General features: G+C 39.0%; 2 protein-coding genes across 4 annotated transcripts; one reads left to right on the top strand and one right to left on the bottom strand.

The window, feature by feature from the left end:
• Positions 1–989: 989 nt before the first annotated feature.
• Positions 990–3,014, top strand: lsm8 (LSM8 homolog, U6 small nuclear RNA associated). The gene is made up of 4 exons (XM_005742302.1): positions 990–1,222; positions 1,787–1,827; positions 1,959–2,086; positions 2,647–3,014. The coding sequence occupies exons 1-4, from the start codon at positions 1,192–1,194 to the stop codon at positions 2,735–2,737; spliced, it is 291 nt and encodes a 96-aa protein (XP_005742359.1). The 5' UTR covers positions 990–1,191; the 3' UTR covers positions 2,738–3,014.
• A 2,737-nt stretch (positions 3,015–5,751) lies between these two features.
• On the bottom strand, positions 5,752–13,915 carry tymp (thymidine phosphorylase). Of its 3 annotated transcripts, none has more exons than XM_005742299.1 (10): positions 13,862–13,915; positions 12,338–12,457; positions 12,063–12,265; positions 11,682–11,780; positions 10,256–10,385; positions 9,777–9,895; positions 9,373–9,535; positions 7,625–7,852; positions 6,908–7,048; positions 5,752–6,838 (listed from the first exon to the last, which is right to left on the bottom strand). In XM_005742299.1, exons 1-10 carry the CDS (start codon positions 13,911–13,913, stop codon positions 6,681–6,683), a joined length of 1,413 nt encoding a protein of 470 aa, XP_005742356.1. In that variant the 5' UTR covers positions 13,914–13,915; the 3' UTR covers positions 5,752–6,680. The 3 variants fall into 3 exon arrangements, with proteins under 3 accessions (XP_005742356.1, XP_005742357.1, XP_005742355.1); XM_005742300.1 differs by having other exon boundaries at positions 12,338–12,460; positions 13,862–13,887; XM_005742298.1 differs by lacking the exon at positions 13,862–13,915 and adding an exon at positions 13,054–13,261 and having other exon boundaries at positions 12,338–12,460.
• Positions 13,916–14,264: the final 349 nt, after the last annotated feature.

The raw sequence follows: 14,264 nt of genomic DNA, 5'->3' as shown, positions 1-14,264 counted from the left end.
GTTCCTGTTGTTTGTCCTGTCGGGCTCCACTGCTCTCCTCCACCCGCCTTTGTATGGACGATTACTGAGCAACAATAAAGATGAAGACCTGCTGGGAGAACTGGACTCTGTGTGTTGTCTGACATCAACACACACAAGTTTATTTATGATTTTTTTTCCTAATACATATTTAATTTTATGTCTTTGACAGAAAGAAAAGAAAAGCAGACCTGCCTGTTTTTCCTGTGCTGAAAGTTTCTCAACACCATTTTACCACTCAGCCTGGACATCTTCACCTTCATGGTTACCACTATTTTAATTTTTCAAAATGACATTAAAGTGTACGTAATAGTTGTGCATTTAGAGAGCATTAACTAGATTTCCTTAATTATCCAAAAGATCCCAAAACTGTTTTATTCCATGTTAAGCTAATTTCAAATGCCTATTATTGTGTTTGGTAGTTGAATCTACGCTAATGGTTTATATTTGTTAGAATCGTCATAATTTTTTAACCATCCTTTCCTGTGAGGACCACATAACTGTAAAAATATGTTTGTATTTTTCTAGTTACAGGAAATGACATCACTTCCGGTGGGCATTTTGTTTGTGGATCACATCATTTATATTTCAGAAATGAGTCATAAATATTTTTACTATTCAAAGAAGCATCTGAGGGCTCTGAAAATATATTGAAATAAACAGAAAGTGGTTATTAACTATGATGGAGCATAGGAAGGAAAGAAATATTTAAAATAATTAAAGATAAAAATTACGGGATAGGGTGGAAAAACGACAAAATAAATATTTAATGTTTTAGAGTCATTAAAAAAATAGTCAAAAAATAGTTTGTATCATGTAAGTATACCAATTTGTATCATAATTTGTTTTTCTCTTATAAACTTGACAAATTGACTAGAAAACTTGACGTTTTTTTCTTTTGTATTTCCCTTTTTTTTTTTTCTTTAAGTTTCGCAGTTTTTACTGTTTTCTTTTTTGAGAGTTAACACAAACCGGATGTGACGCTTCCGCTCGGCGCTCTGCTCTCGTGCATGCTCAGTGTTTGATTGCTCTAGTCTGCGCTCCAGTGTGTTGTTAGCCGTTTGCTACTGCTGCTGTTCGAGTGCGCACGGTTTTATTTTGTCACCGGACTACCGCTATAAGTATTTGTCGACCACCCCGCTGGATAAATAGACACCGAGCCCGGGACTTAGGATGTCCACTGCGCTGGAGAGCTACATTAACCGTATCCTTCCGCCGTTAGCTACTAATGTGCAAACCCTCTGAATGAATGGAAAAATGCTAGTTAGCTTAGCTGCATACTTACTTGTTTTGTTAATTAGCGGCAGTTCAGAGATGTCTGTGAGAAACGGGTTGCTCAGAGCTGAGTTAAAACATGTTCAGACTTCTTAAATGTAGATTTCACATTCACAAGAAGGAAAATCTCGTGATTTTATTGCTGTGTTTATATTATTTGGACCCGCTGATCAGAGAAGTTCTGTAAATGATTTCACAGCTTGATTCATCAGGACTCATCACATCTGGACCACTTTGAAAAATTGTAAAACCTTAAGCTTTTTTTTTTCTTTTTTTTTTCTTTTAAATTTTGGAACCATACAACCTACAGTTTTAAAGCTGGAGTTCATTAACAGACAGAAGCTAAGGTTACAAGCGCCTCTTGTGGCCAGAATGGGTGGGCGGGATAGCTTTCAATTTTGGTGTGATAATTGTTTCTATTTGTAGGTTCTGAATAATATTAGAGAGGTTTTGGTCCATAAAGGTGCTGTTTCTTTAACTCGTGCTGATCCAGGTACCGTGGCCATTGTCACCTCGGACGGCAGGATGATTGTGGTGAGTCTGAACACATCCTCATCAGAACTCCACCACTCACAATATTTGGGATTCAGTGAAGTCAGAATTATTTTGGATGTTAACTTTTTGTTATTGTAAGTTGTGTTCATGTCAGTTTGTTTGTTTTTCAGGGCACTCTGAAGGGCTTTGATCAGACCATCAACCTGATCCTGGATGAGAGTCACGAGAGAGTGTTCAGCTCCAGTCAGGGGGTCGAGCAGGTGGTGCTGGGACTCTACATTGTCCGAGGTGACAACGTGTAAGTCACGTTTGACCTTTGTTGATGATGAATCAATACTGAAGACAAAAGATTAGTGAGGCCTTAATGTAAATTTTAATCTACAGAATCAGATTAACATGATTTACCAATTTTATTATTTTATAAAGATATAATTTATTATTGCAAAACAGGATAATTAATAATTAAGAGTTAAGAAAAAAAATTTAAAAGTTTTTTTCTGTGATGCTTTAAGGATGAATGCTGTGGTTGCACATTTGATCCGGATACCCCTATCAGAGTTTTGTTTTTGTTTGTTTAAAATTATTTTTATGAAGGAAAACCAAGAGAAAGACTCTTATTCTTAAACTATAAGGAAAATGATGTGTGGGGATCCATACATACATGATGGATGTAGATTTGTTACATGTTGTTTTACTTTAATGAACAAAAAATATTGTTGTTAACAGTTCTGTTATGTAGTTTGTTTATCATTGTTTATTGTTTTCCTTTCTGTTTTTATTTGTTCTTCCTGTTTGTTTTTGTTTGTAATCCTCTCGTTTGTTTTCGTGGTTACATTTTTTTTCTTGTTTTGGTTACAGTGCGGTGATCGGGGAGATCGATGAGGAGACGGACTCCACTCTGGATTTAGGAAACATCAGAGCTGAGCCCCTCAACTCTGTCGTCCACTGACCTTTGACCCCTGATGACAGCGTGACTGTTGTGTGAATAAAGTTTATGGAAGTCTTTTTTAGGAGCGGGTGTGCTAATTATCCGGGACCAGCCGGAGCATCCTGATAACTTGCTCGCCTGCTTCCTGTCTCTGACTCCTGGCTCTTGTTTTCTGTTTGTACTTTTTATAAATAAAGAAGTGAGATGATGAAAATGTTAGAGGAACTTTTTTATGCTCCTAAGTCTTTTTGTCAATGTGAGACTGTTAATAAAGTTTAATTTGTTGTGTTCTGAAAAAGAAAAGCGTTTTTGTTTTGTTTGTTTACTCAACAAAAATGTTTGACAAATTATAATTTTTAGTCAGAGGATATTGATCAGAGGAAAAAGTGAAAACTTTATGAGAAAGAAATTTGATTCTTAAATTCGAGAAGGAGAAAAATCGAATAGCTTCTGAGATAGAATATGCCACAACCAAGATTCAGTTCTTCAAGAAGCGATTTTTATTTAAACGAAAGATCTGCAGAGCCAGCAATAAAATGACAATTCTAAATGAATCCTTACATCAGTTGCACATCTGAGAGCGAGGAGGAAATAGATGGTGAAAAGATGGCGCGAACACTAAAGGTGTGAGTAACACTGATATCCATGAAGTGACAGATCGATAAATACTGGTTTTACATGAGGGCCATGGTGAGGAAAGCTTAATGGTTAAAAGCAGCTGGATAAAATCACCTGAAGACCAGATAAACTGAGGTAACAAGTTTAAGGATGAGCAGTCGTGAGCACGGAGCCGATCTTTTAATCAGCTCAGCAGGAAGCGGCAGCATCAGAGACGGCCGGACGGTGAGGTCATGGGAGCAGTATTCACATTGTTCCTACAGGCAGATTAAACTCTACAACTTAAAAGTATTAATATGTGTATCAGTGATTCCTGAGATTAGGGACAAAACAGGTTTTAATTTTCTAAAATATATGTTTTGAAAAAACAAAACAAAAACATATTTACTTGTGGGGATAGGTTAATTGGATAACCAAAATTGTCACTAGGTGTGAATGTGCAAATGAATGTGAGTGCGAACGGTTGTTTGTCCCTGTTAGCCTTGCGACAGACTGGCGACCTGTCCAGGGTGTACCCCGCCTCTCCCCCTATGACAGCTGGGATAGGCTCCAGCGCCCCCCGCGACCCTGAAAAGGATAAGCGGAAGTGAATGGATGGATGGATGAGTATTTACATATAATTGTTACACAAAGTTTTGGCTGTCTCATCATGTTTTGGTACAATCTCCCAGGTGTAATATTTTTTAATAATTTATATTTTTGCTGGAGGAGTGCAAGGTTTTTGTCAACACCATCAGACACAAACAAATGCAAAAATATATATTTTAAGTTGTTTCAGCTATTTTGACTATTAGCAGCATATTGTTCTATTGTTTAAGCACATATGTTTTCAAACGAATTATACTATGTTTAAAACCGTTACAGTCATACATATTTTCAGAAAAGAAACAATCCTATTTAGCAGCATGCAAATGACACATTGAGAAAATTATGTATTTTTATTGGAAGATCATGAGGGAGGATAATATACGGTTCTTCAAAAGACAAAAATAAACAAAAAATCCATATTATGGAGTTGACAAGGTGCTGACGGCGGTGACACACTAATAGAAAACAAAATATTATTTCTTTCAAAATGACCATTAAAGTTTAACAACTTATGTAATATCAGACACATCATAACAATTCTGTTTTTGCACATGTCAAGTTCTACATCTTAATAGTTCACCAGCAAGTAGCTGCCTACTACTCTTTGATACCTAAAGTACTCTGGTTGTGTGTTTGCTTGTTTCCAAAACCTTCCCTTCTCCCTTTTTTCTCTTCCTTTCAGATCACTGGTGTTCTTTATTTTTCCCTCTTTCACTCTCTTTCTAGATCTTTCCCTTTCCTTTATGAGAAACTCTTTCTTCAACTCAGGCTGGCTGTTAATTTTTTTTCTCCTTATTTGATCATCCCTGTTCCTCCTCTTTTGTTCCTCTGACAGGTTCCCCTTTGCAATTCTAGCCTGAAATGTACCATTTTGTAATTACTATAATTTTTCTGAACCTTATGCATTTATACAGATTAAGGATGAATATTCACAACACAATTATGTATTAAGCAATAGAGATGCTATCCAGTCTTTAAGTCTGATGTCATTTGCTGTTTCCAGGTCCAAACTCCGCTGCAGATCCCAAAGTCAAAGGAACTCTGCGGCATCACTGAGAGTTACAAACTGTCTAAATTCTTTCTTTCCTTCATCTTTAATAAAATGATCAGTGTGGCTGCTCTTCCAGGTGTAACATCCAGGCATCCATGAAAACAGAATATATGAAATTTAACAGAGTTAGAAGTTAGCTCGCTGGTTTCCACCTACATTCCAACATAAATGAAGCCAGAAAACTAAACAACAGTGACTTTTGCAGGGTTACTGAAGGGTTACTGAAGTTGGACTAGCTGGTATATAATGATGTGCTACGTGATCGCTGGTGACACAGCTATGTGAGCATAACATAAACACAGTGAAGCTGGAGGATGGACGCTAAATTTTTTCCACTCGATAAAAGGTAATGCAAGGGTTTCTGATGGTTAGGCTGACAGTGATCACTGACTGTTTTTAGGGGCTTGTTCAGATTAAATAGAACAAGATAAAAAGCAATAAAACATGTTAAAAGCACAACAGCCTTAATAAATAGAGTAGTTTGGGCCCAGAAGCAGGATTCATCCATCATCACTTAAAGATCAGCTCTTGGGGCACAGCTAGCTCAGTAGATGCCACATGATGGAAGGTTGGGCGTTCAAATCCAACAAACAGCGGCTATCCTCGATTGGTAGCTGCCCACTGCATCACTGAGTGAATGGGTTGAATGCAGAGAACTAAGCATTTTCCTACAGGAATAATAAAGTTCAATTTCAATTCAATTCAATTTTATTTATATAGCGCCAAATCACAACAAGAGTCGCCTCAAGGCGCTTCATAGACATAGTATACATAAACAATGAGATTCGAGATAAGGCAAATTCGATAATATTCAACACATCTGTAAAGCAGAAATATCAGTAAAATACACAGAAAGTAATATGACTGAAATATTAATTAAAAGAACTTAATATAATTAGTGAATGGGACACTTTTGTGGCATTTGTCAACACCACTGGAAATGGGTCCACACTGTCAGGCAAAAATCCTGATGGTGTTGACACCCTACTTTCTCTCATAACAAATGTTTTTCTGACAGAAGCCATCTTGTTTTGCATCATTTGCTTATGGCCTCTACAATCTACCTAAATTAAGCTTTTTATAAAAAAGATACTTAAATCTTGCATTTCATCGACTTTGGTGTTGACACACTATGGTTGTGACACAGGGTTTTCTCAGAAAGGTATGCGATAAATGAAATAAAAAAACAAAAAAACCTTATCACAGCAGTGACCTCATGGCATGTGTATCAAACAGGAAGTGGTAAAGGGGTCCTCAGAGTGTAAGCTAACCACAATAATTCCTGATTTTTTTGCACTTTTAAAAAAAATCTGATGGTGTTGACAAAAACTCTGGACACGATTTTAATCACTTAAAAAATATGTAAAAATACATTTTCAATTGCATATATTTTGATATTATATAAGATATTGACTTAAATATTTAGTGACGAGAGCCATGATGTTTACATTTTGAATTACTTTTAATTTTTTTCTGTATTGTAATATTATCACACCTGCTTCTGGACATTGGATTTTTAAGGTACTGGTAATGTATTGTACCATTTAAAATAAATGTATATGTATAAAAAATGCAAAATCATAATTTTGTTGTATAAACATTGCCTTGGCTTTTCTTTCAGTCAGTTGGGTTAACACTTGTATGCATATTTTTAACCCTCAAATTGGGTTTTATCTGGCGGACATGTTTTGTCCCTTATCTCAAGAATCACTGGTATTTCTCAGGTAGTATCTTTTCCACCAAAGTGTGTTTCTGTTGTGTTTGTATTTTTTTGTCTGCTCCCACAGTCAGGGCGCTCTCGAGGTGATTCCTCTGGTCTGGGGTCAGCGCCAGATCCTCATAATGGAGCCGCAGCCACGGGTCGCCTGAAAACACACGACTCCATCAGGAGGATGTCCCTCACACCATCAGCAGCAGTAGCAACAGCCTCTTACCTTTTGTGACCCTCTGACCTATAGACACCAGTAGCACCGCCCCCACGCTGTGATTGACAGGCTCTCCAGCCTTTGATCGCCCCGCACCCAATCTGTGAAGCACCTGAGCTAAAACCAAACCGTCAATCTCCAAAACGATACCTGCGGGAAGACACAGTAAAAATACATGTTATCAAATACGAGGGCTCACATATGTAAGTACACATGTGCAAGTGCATGTGTTGGGATTACATTTTGGATCAAACTCTGACTGTACTTTTCTGTGTTCATATTTCCATCAGTATTGACAACATCCACAGCGCCACTGGCTGAAATGCCCCAAACCATGACTGAGCCTCCACCGTGTTTTACTGATGGCTGCAGACCCTCACTGTTGTACCTCTTTTTGTTCATATTGACTATTTAAACCAAAATGTTCAAATTTGGATTCATCTCTACATCAGACCTCCTGCCACTGATTTTCAGTGCAGTTCTTGTCTAATTTCTGTTGGTAACAAATTCTCTTAAAACAAACCCCAAATGTAACTATAATCACAAACTGTGTAACAACCTGCGCTTCAGCATAAAAGTTCCCGTGTCATCAAAGATAGCTGTGTTTGTTAGTTTCTTTAGATTCCTAAACATGATAAATTTTCTTTGTAAGTGCAGGTAGTTCATATTTCCTGAGTGTGTCTTTGAATGCATCAACAGTGAATGGAGGCATTTTATTGGCTTTACCGTCTGCAGGAGCCTTCAGTTCCAGCTGATGCTTCGCTTTTCTCAGGACGCTGTAGTAATCTGCGTTGGTGGAGCACAACAGCTGAGCTGTGTCGCTGTTCACGCCCTGAGCCTCCATCATGGCCTGGAACTTTGACAGCGCTGCTCCACCAACCACAGCTTCGGAAATCTGCTTTCTGCCTTCTGATAGGTCAGACATTAGACCAGTCATTACGAGCAACAAGCCGCCTACAAACACAGACAAAACACATTTTAAATATTTATCATGCTTTCTTTTTTAAATGTACCTAAAGGGAAATTTTTACACCAGTGTAAAATTAAATAAACTTAAAAATAGACTAAAATTAAAGCAAGTTGTTGTCTGTAAAGGTGTTGTCTGCAGTGGGTTTAGATTCCCATGATGTTTTTACAGCTGTCAGAATTAAGTGTTTGTTTGTTTTTTAATTTTAAACCCAAGTGGTCTATTTTTCTTATTAGCTATAGCAAAAAAATTATTATCATCATTATAGAACTGGTTATCTCATCTAAGGGAGATAACCAGTTCTATTCACTAGGACTCTATAACAAAGGTAACAATGAGATTCTTGTCATGTCTCTGATATTCACAAAGGAGAGGCTGTTCTGCGTTTTCTAATTTTAATTTTCATGTATAAAGGAAAGGAGCCAGTTGAGGTGGTTCGGGCATCTGACAAGGATGCCCCCTGGGCGCCTCCTGGGTGAGGTGTTCCAGGCATGCCCCACCGGGAGGAGGCCCCGGGGCAGACCCAGGACACGCTGGAGTGATTATATCTCTCGGCTGGCCTGGGAACGCCTTGGAGTTCCCCCAGATAAGCTGGAGGAGGTGGCTGGGGAGAGGGAGGTCTGGGCCTCTTTGCTTAGGCTGCTGCCCCTGCGACCCGGCTTCGGATAAAGCGGATGAAGATGGATGGATGTATAAAGAAAGTTACAGGTTTAGATTAGTTCTGTCAGCATTAATCTCGTTAATACAAGGTTAACACCATAACCTCATTAACGCGGCAAATCCCCATTAGCAAGTTAATGCGGATCTGCAATATTAAACAAGTTCAGAGTTTTAAAAAAAGATAAAGAATTATGTGGTAGTAGTTCCTGTGGGTACAAAGTCCAAAAAATACAAGCAGTACAGCTCACAAGCATTGGGTGCTGCTCCTCGGTAGACTGCCAGAAACTGATCAGTCAGAACAAAGTAGGCTTTTAGGGAGGAGGACCTTAAAGAGACGGGAGGTAAACTGAGGGGCTGCATACCGTGTAAAACAATAATTTTCTTTTTCTTAATCAGAGGGCATCTGTATGGAGTGCAATATTTAAAACTATATAGAGCTAGGAGAAGAATGAAGATAAGATACATTTTATTTATCCATAATCTTTAATATTAACTCGACACTGCAAATTATCTGGCTTGCTGCTAGAAGAGGTAAACAGGCAGGTGGCACAAAAGAGATGCTGCAACGTTATTAGACCGCAGCTGTACTTAATAAAGTGGCCATGGGTGTGCTAATAAAAACAGTTGCCACTTTGAAATGGTTCAGATGCTTCCTGCATTTAGAGAGCCACAGGTGGTCCTAATAAATTGACCACAGGGTATGTGTCTCTAATAAAATGGCCACAGGTGTTCCTAATAAAGTGGTGTTCCTTTGGGGTTCAGGACCTTTTTAATGCCTCGGATAAGACACGTTGTTACTTTGGTGATCAAACCCTGACAGACGAGAGCTGCTGAGCGACGTCATCACCCTGAGTCGTGACCAGCTCCATCAGGTCATCGGGTCCGTTTCCCTTCAGCGTCTCCAGAGATTCGATCACCTCCACGCTGTTTCCCACACATCGACCGATCGTACTGTTCATGCCGCTGAGCACAGCTGCTGTATGTATGCCCAGGCCGTTTCCTGCTTCCACCTGAAATAAAAATAAACAGCGAAATCCAAATTTGAGGTCAGCTTTGCCATTAACGGGCTGTGGCATTGGACGCTGCGCTGTAAATTAAACCTCTGAGTTTGGATTAAAATAACCTGTAATAAACCCAATATTATCTCCCCTGTGGTTCAATGTTGTGTTGCTGCATCGCTCCTTGCACAGATGTTTCACATCCCTCTCTCCCTCTTTTATGGTGAAATATTTGAATTGTTGTTGTACTCACTAGCATCTGAGCTAGTTCTGTAGCACTTTCCAAGTCTTTGCAGATAGCAGCTCGTCCAAACTTGACATCCAGCACCAGAGCAAACAGAGACTCGGCTCCTTTCTTTGAGATGATCGAACCTGCAGAAACAGCACAGACGGCTGTAAGCTGACTAGAAAAAACACGGATATCCACGGCAAAATCCAGCCAGGTGCTGGACACCAGTTTTATGTGGGTATCAAAAGATCTGGTTCTTTTCATCAGTTTAAATGGGCATGCTGCTATAACCGCTCAAACTTATGTTCAGGTAGAAATGACCCTCCCCTGAAGGCTGATTGGGCTCACATATCAAGTAAAGAAAGTCTAAATCCTTTCCGCCTGTGTGTCGGGTCCCCTGACCCTCGCAACACACGGGTGGAAAAGCTTAAATTTCTTAAAAAAAAAAAAAAACAACACAAAAAAGGGTTTTTGGCTCTTGAAGCACTAATCCCAGTTTTTACCAGTAACCAGAGGTAAACTGTCCACGGTGCTGGTGATGTCCCGCAGAGCGTACAGGACTCGATCTGCAGGAACCAAAGTCTCTGTCTGACCCACAATGCAACAGCCCACTGAGTCCAGGATCTCCAGGATCTGGAGAAGAACAGCTGAATCAGAGAATGACTTTGAGTGTTTATCACTCTTTATTATCCGTATGTAGTTTTATTTATTTATGAATTTAAATATTTAATTTTCTGTTATTTTTGTACCCTTATCACAAGAGCTACCATTGGAATTAATTAACAAATTTCAGTAAAGATGTCAGTGTCCTTGTTTCCCCAAACAGTCAATAGTTTCATCTGTTTAGTTTTTTTTTAAGAGCCAGCAGGGGGCGACTCCTCTGGTGGTTAAACAGAAGAGACTTACTCACTTTATTTTGACTATTAGGAAATTCATTCCTTTTGAGTAAATGGTCTCAGTCAATAGATTCGACTCTTGAATAATTAAAAAAAAGACACTTTAAAAAGTCTCATCCTCATTCGCCAATGACATGTGACTGACAAGAGGTGAGCCAATGAGCATGCAGTGTTGCAGTATTTAGTGTTTGTCACTGTGGCTATATCCATCTATTATATACAGTCTATGCCATCCTTGAGCCCAATTTAATATCTGAAAATCTTTAGAGCCTAAAACTTTTAATATAACTTAATCAATGATCCTCACGTGAGCCTAAAGAGGCGACACAGGAAGTTATTCACTTGTTCCAGGGTCTAGTTGCCTGGCAACTCTGTTATGTGAGCCAACAGTATCCTTGGCTCTCATTGGTAGTTGGCAAATTGAACCGCCCACTCCAGTGGACCAGTGGTTATTTACCTCATAAAATCAAAATATTTGATATAAAAAAAAAGATTTTTAAGTATATTTATTGTATATTTATTATATTTATTACAGTTTCTTCCCCTCTGCTGTTGGACACATGAACAATAACCACATGACTGTCCCCGCCACTAACACATGACCCTACACTGTGTCACTGCATCATTTCATGTTTGGCACCGATCACCACCTGCACTCATGTATATATCTTTCTACGTAGCACTCATAAGTCTTATTCTCATGTATATATCTCGTGTATATCTCATGCACATATCTTTCTTTCTACATAGCACTTTAATTCTTATTGTTTGCACTGAAGCACCGCAGCAATTTCCTAATGTTGTAAACCTCAACATCTGGCAATAAACCCCATTCTGATTCTGATTCTGATTCTGTAATTGAGCTCTTGTGAATCACATGCAGTACCCTCATGGCCCACCAGGGGGGGGGGTGCAAAGTGCTTCAGTGTGTTTTCCCCCCAGAGTAACATTTTTCTGACATTTATTAAAAGTTAAAACTATTAATTTTTAAAACTATATGTAAATATATGTGAGCCAGAACAGATTGCTTCACCTGCTCTCTTGATTGCTCCACCTTGAATCCTGGAATTGATTCCAGTTTATCAAGAGTTCCTCCTGTATGAGCCAAGCCCCGCCCACTGATCATAGGAACCTGTGAACATGGACTGAATTAATATTCCTAATATGGTAATCTCACATTTTGAGAAAAGGAAGACACACCCACCCAAGTAAATCACCTTCTACTAATGTGGGGTAACAAATCACAAGAAGTTTGTTTAAAAGGGGAGGAGCTTAAACAGAACCAGGGGGCTGCACTGTGTCCCAGTCTAAAATAATATTAATCATGTAAATCTAGCGCAGTCCAGCTGGGCATGAACAGAATGGGTTCACTTTAACGTTTTAACCAATCAGATTTCATCGTTAAAGTCTATACCTTACAGCCGCAGGCAGCTAGCGCTGGCGCTAACACCAGACTGACTTTATCTCCCACCCCGCCAGTCGAGTGTTTGTCCACCATGAAATTTTTCCACTCATCGGGCCATTCCATCACTTCTCCCGATGACATCATCTCTCGGGTCAGGGCCTTAATCTCGGCGGAGACCATCCCATTCAGCCAAATAGCCATCAGCATGGCCCCTTAAATACAAAGAGTGGGAGACGTTAAAGATGCAAAGGAGGAAATGTGAATGCATGTCAGATGGTTTGTACCTGTCTGAGAGTCCTGAATGGTTTTCTCTTTAACGGCCTGGATGAAGGCTTTGATCTCGTCATCACTTAACTGTCCTCCATCCCTCTTCTTCCTGATCAGATCTGGGATTGTTATCATGTCTGCTAGAAGTAAAAACATTACAAGTCTGTTGAGACCTAAAAATTTTCAGTCATTCAGTGACCAGGATCTGGTTTTATTAATAGTTCTTTCCTGTGTACTTGTTTTTCCTTTTTCTCTGGATTTTAAAAGACAGGGCCAAAAAAACTGAAACACAAACAAAGTAGATTAACCTCTTAGCAGTACTGAGAAGGCAACACAGTTTGAGTTAAGGCATTAAAACAGGAATCAATCTGTTTGAGCTGCCACATCATCTTTCTCATTTTATAAAGACAAATATATCAACATGGAGAGTTTCTGTTACTGACTTTCCTAAAAGATTAAAAAGTTCACATTTTATGTAATTAATTGACAATTAAGTAATAAAAAATAGTATATAAAGTAAAAAAGCATCAAAAAACAATTCTTTTCAGGAATAAAAGTTAAAACTTGCACAATTAATTAACTCAGCACTAATTGTGTAAAACAGCCAGTCACACGCCCTGTTCCTCTGAATCATCTTTCTGAAGAAGCTGGTGGAAAGCCACCTGTCCTACATAAAGCTGTTTCATACATCACCTCTGCTTCCTCTGCAGCACTTTGTAATCGAAATGCTTACCACACAGCCAGCTTCTGGTGCAATGCAGATTAACAGCGCAGCAGCACGATGGCAAGTTTCTCTCTCTCTCTCTCTCTGTGTGTGTGTGTGTGTGTGTGTGTGTGTGTGCAGCAGCTATAAATGGACTCAGCAGAAACAACATCAGGATGAGCATCTAGTTCCCCCAGCAAAAAATCTTTCACAGACTCACTTCTTTTGCAAAGGCAGAAAAAAATTAATAGCCAGCTAGCTTTGTTATTTTTGATATTATCATTATTTTTTAGCCAGCTGTAAATCTTTTATACACCCTCTGTGACTCAAAGGACCAGTACTGCCATGACTGCAGTTTATTGTTGGACTCATAAAGTCAGAGGTGGCTCTGCTGGTGAAAGTTCAGTACTGTGCAAAGGTTTTAGTCACTTTAGACATTCAGCTCCTTATCTGTGTCACACAGAAACATCGGGGAGATATAACAAATCATCACGTTACAGGCAAAAGAACAATAATAATACATGTGTTTGGCACCTAATTAGCAAAATAAAGCCTGTGACTTGTTTTTGCTTTTATTGTCTCCACTTCCTCTTCTCTACCTTCTGAATTCTCAAATAAACCAACCAATCAGCGCATCTGTTTAAACTCTAAAACAACAATAGGAACGATAATGAACACTTTAAAAACTTATTAACAAACAGCCTTAATCCATTCAGCCCCCTGCAGATTTTCTGTTAACCATACCGACCTCTAACCACAGGTAAAATTTAACAGTTCAGCTCTGAAGAAGAGGAAAACATCCCTGTTATGAGAGTAAGACAGAGTCAGAGTACAGTACCTGGTCTGATGTTTGCAGTCTGTGAAGTGGCATCGACCCCGTGGTCCTTCATAAAGTGAGTCTGTCAGTCAATAGGAGAGCAGGGAGAGGAAAACGAGTGAGCCACTAACCTTTGACCTCTGATTTGGTCATTCAGAGAAAAAAAAAGCTGACAAATGTCCCCACTAAGTGAAGTTCATGTGCTGTGTGTTTACAGACGATCTGTTTATTTGTGTGTCACGTGCAGGCGGCTGTTATCGGTTCAGACGGGTCCTCTTGTATTTCGGTTTCAGTTTTTGGGCTCCTTTTCCTTCCGCTTTTACTATTTTAAATACTTTGCTTTTATTTTGTTCTCAACATTATCTGTATGTGCTGTAAGGATATGAAAGTATGTGCGAGTTACGAGAAGTTCGGAATAACTAAA

Source organism: Pundamilia nyererei, unplaced genomic scaffold, assembly GCF_000239375.1.
Source record: "Pundamilia nyererei isolate P.nyererei 1_Seehausen unplaced genomic scaffold, PunNye1.0 scaffold00119, whole genome shotgun sequence".
NCBI lineage: Eukaryota > Metazoa > Chordata > Actinopteri > Cichliformes > Cichlidae > Pundamilia > Pundamilia nyererei.
Note: the sequence above shows the minus strand (reverse complement) of the source record. Positions and strands in the feature narration are given on the sequence as shown.

What these genes read in the sequence shown, in the direction of transcription:
- lsm8 (XM_005742302.1), top strand. Translation starts at nt 1,192, where the DNA reads ATGTCCACTGCGCTGGAGAGCTACATTAACC. An exon ending in CGGACGGCAGGATGATTGTG is followed by an intron (nt 1,828 to 1,958) that starts GTGAGTCTGAAC and finishes TTTGTTTTTCAG; the next exon opens with GGCACTCTGAAGGGCTTTGA. An exon ending in ATTGTCCGAGGTGACAACGT is followed by an intron (nt 2,087 to 2,646) that starts GTAAGTCACGTT and finishes TTTTGGTTACAG; the next exon opens with TGCGGTGATCGGGGAGATCG.
- tymp (XM_005742298.1), bottom strand. Translation starts at nt 13,207, where the DNA reads ATGCTCATCCTGATGTTGTTTCTGCTGAGTCCATTTATAGCTGCTGCA. An exon ending in CATTCAGGACTCTCAGACAG is followed by an intron (nt 12,266 to 12,337) that starts GTACAAACCATC and finishes TTTGTATTTAAG; the next exon opens with GGGCCATGCTGATGGCTATT. An exon ending in TGGAGCAATCAAGAGAGCAG is followed by an intron (nt 10,386 to 11,681) that starts GTGAAGCAATCT and finishes GTTCTTCTCCAG; the next exon opens with ATCCTGGAGATCCTGGACTC.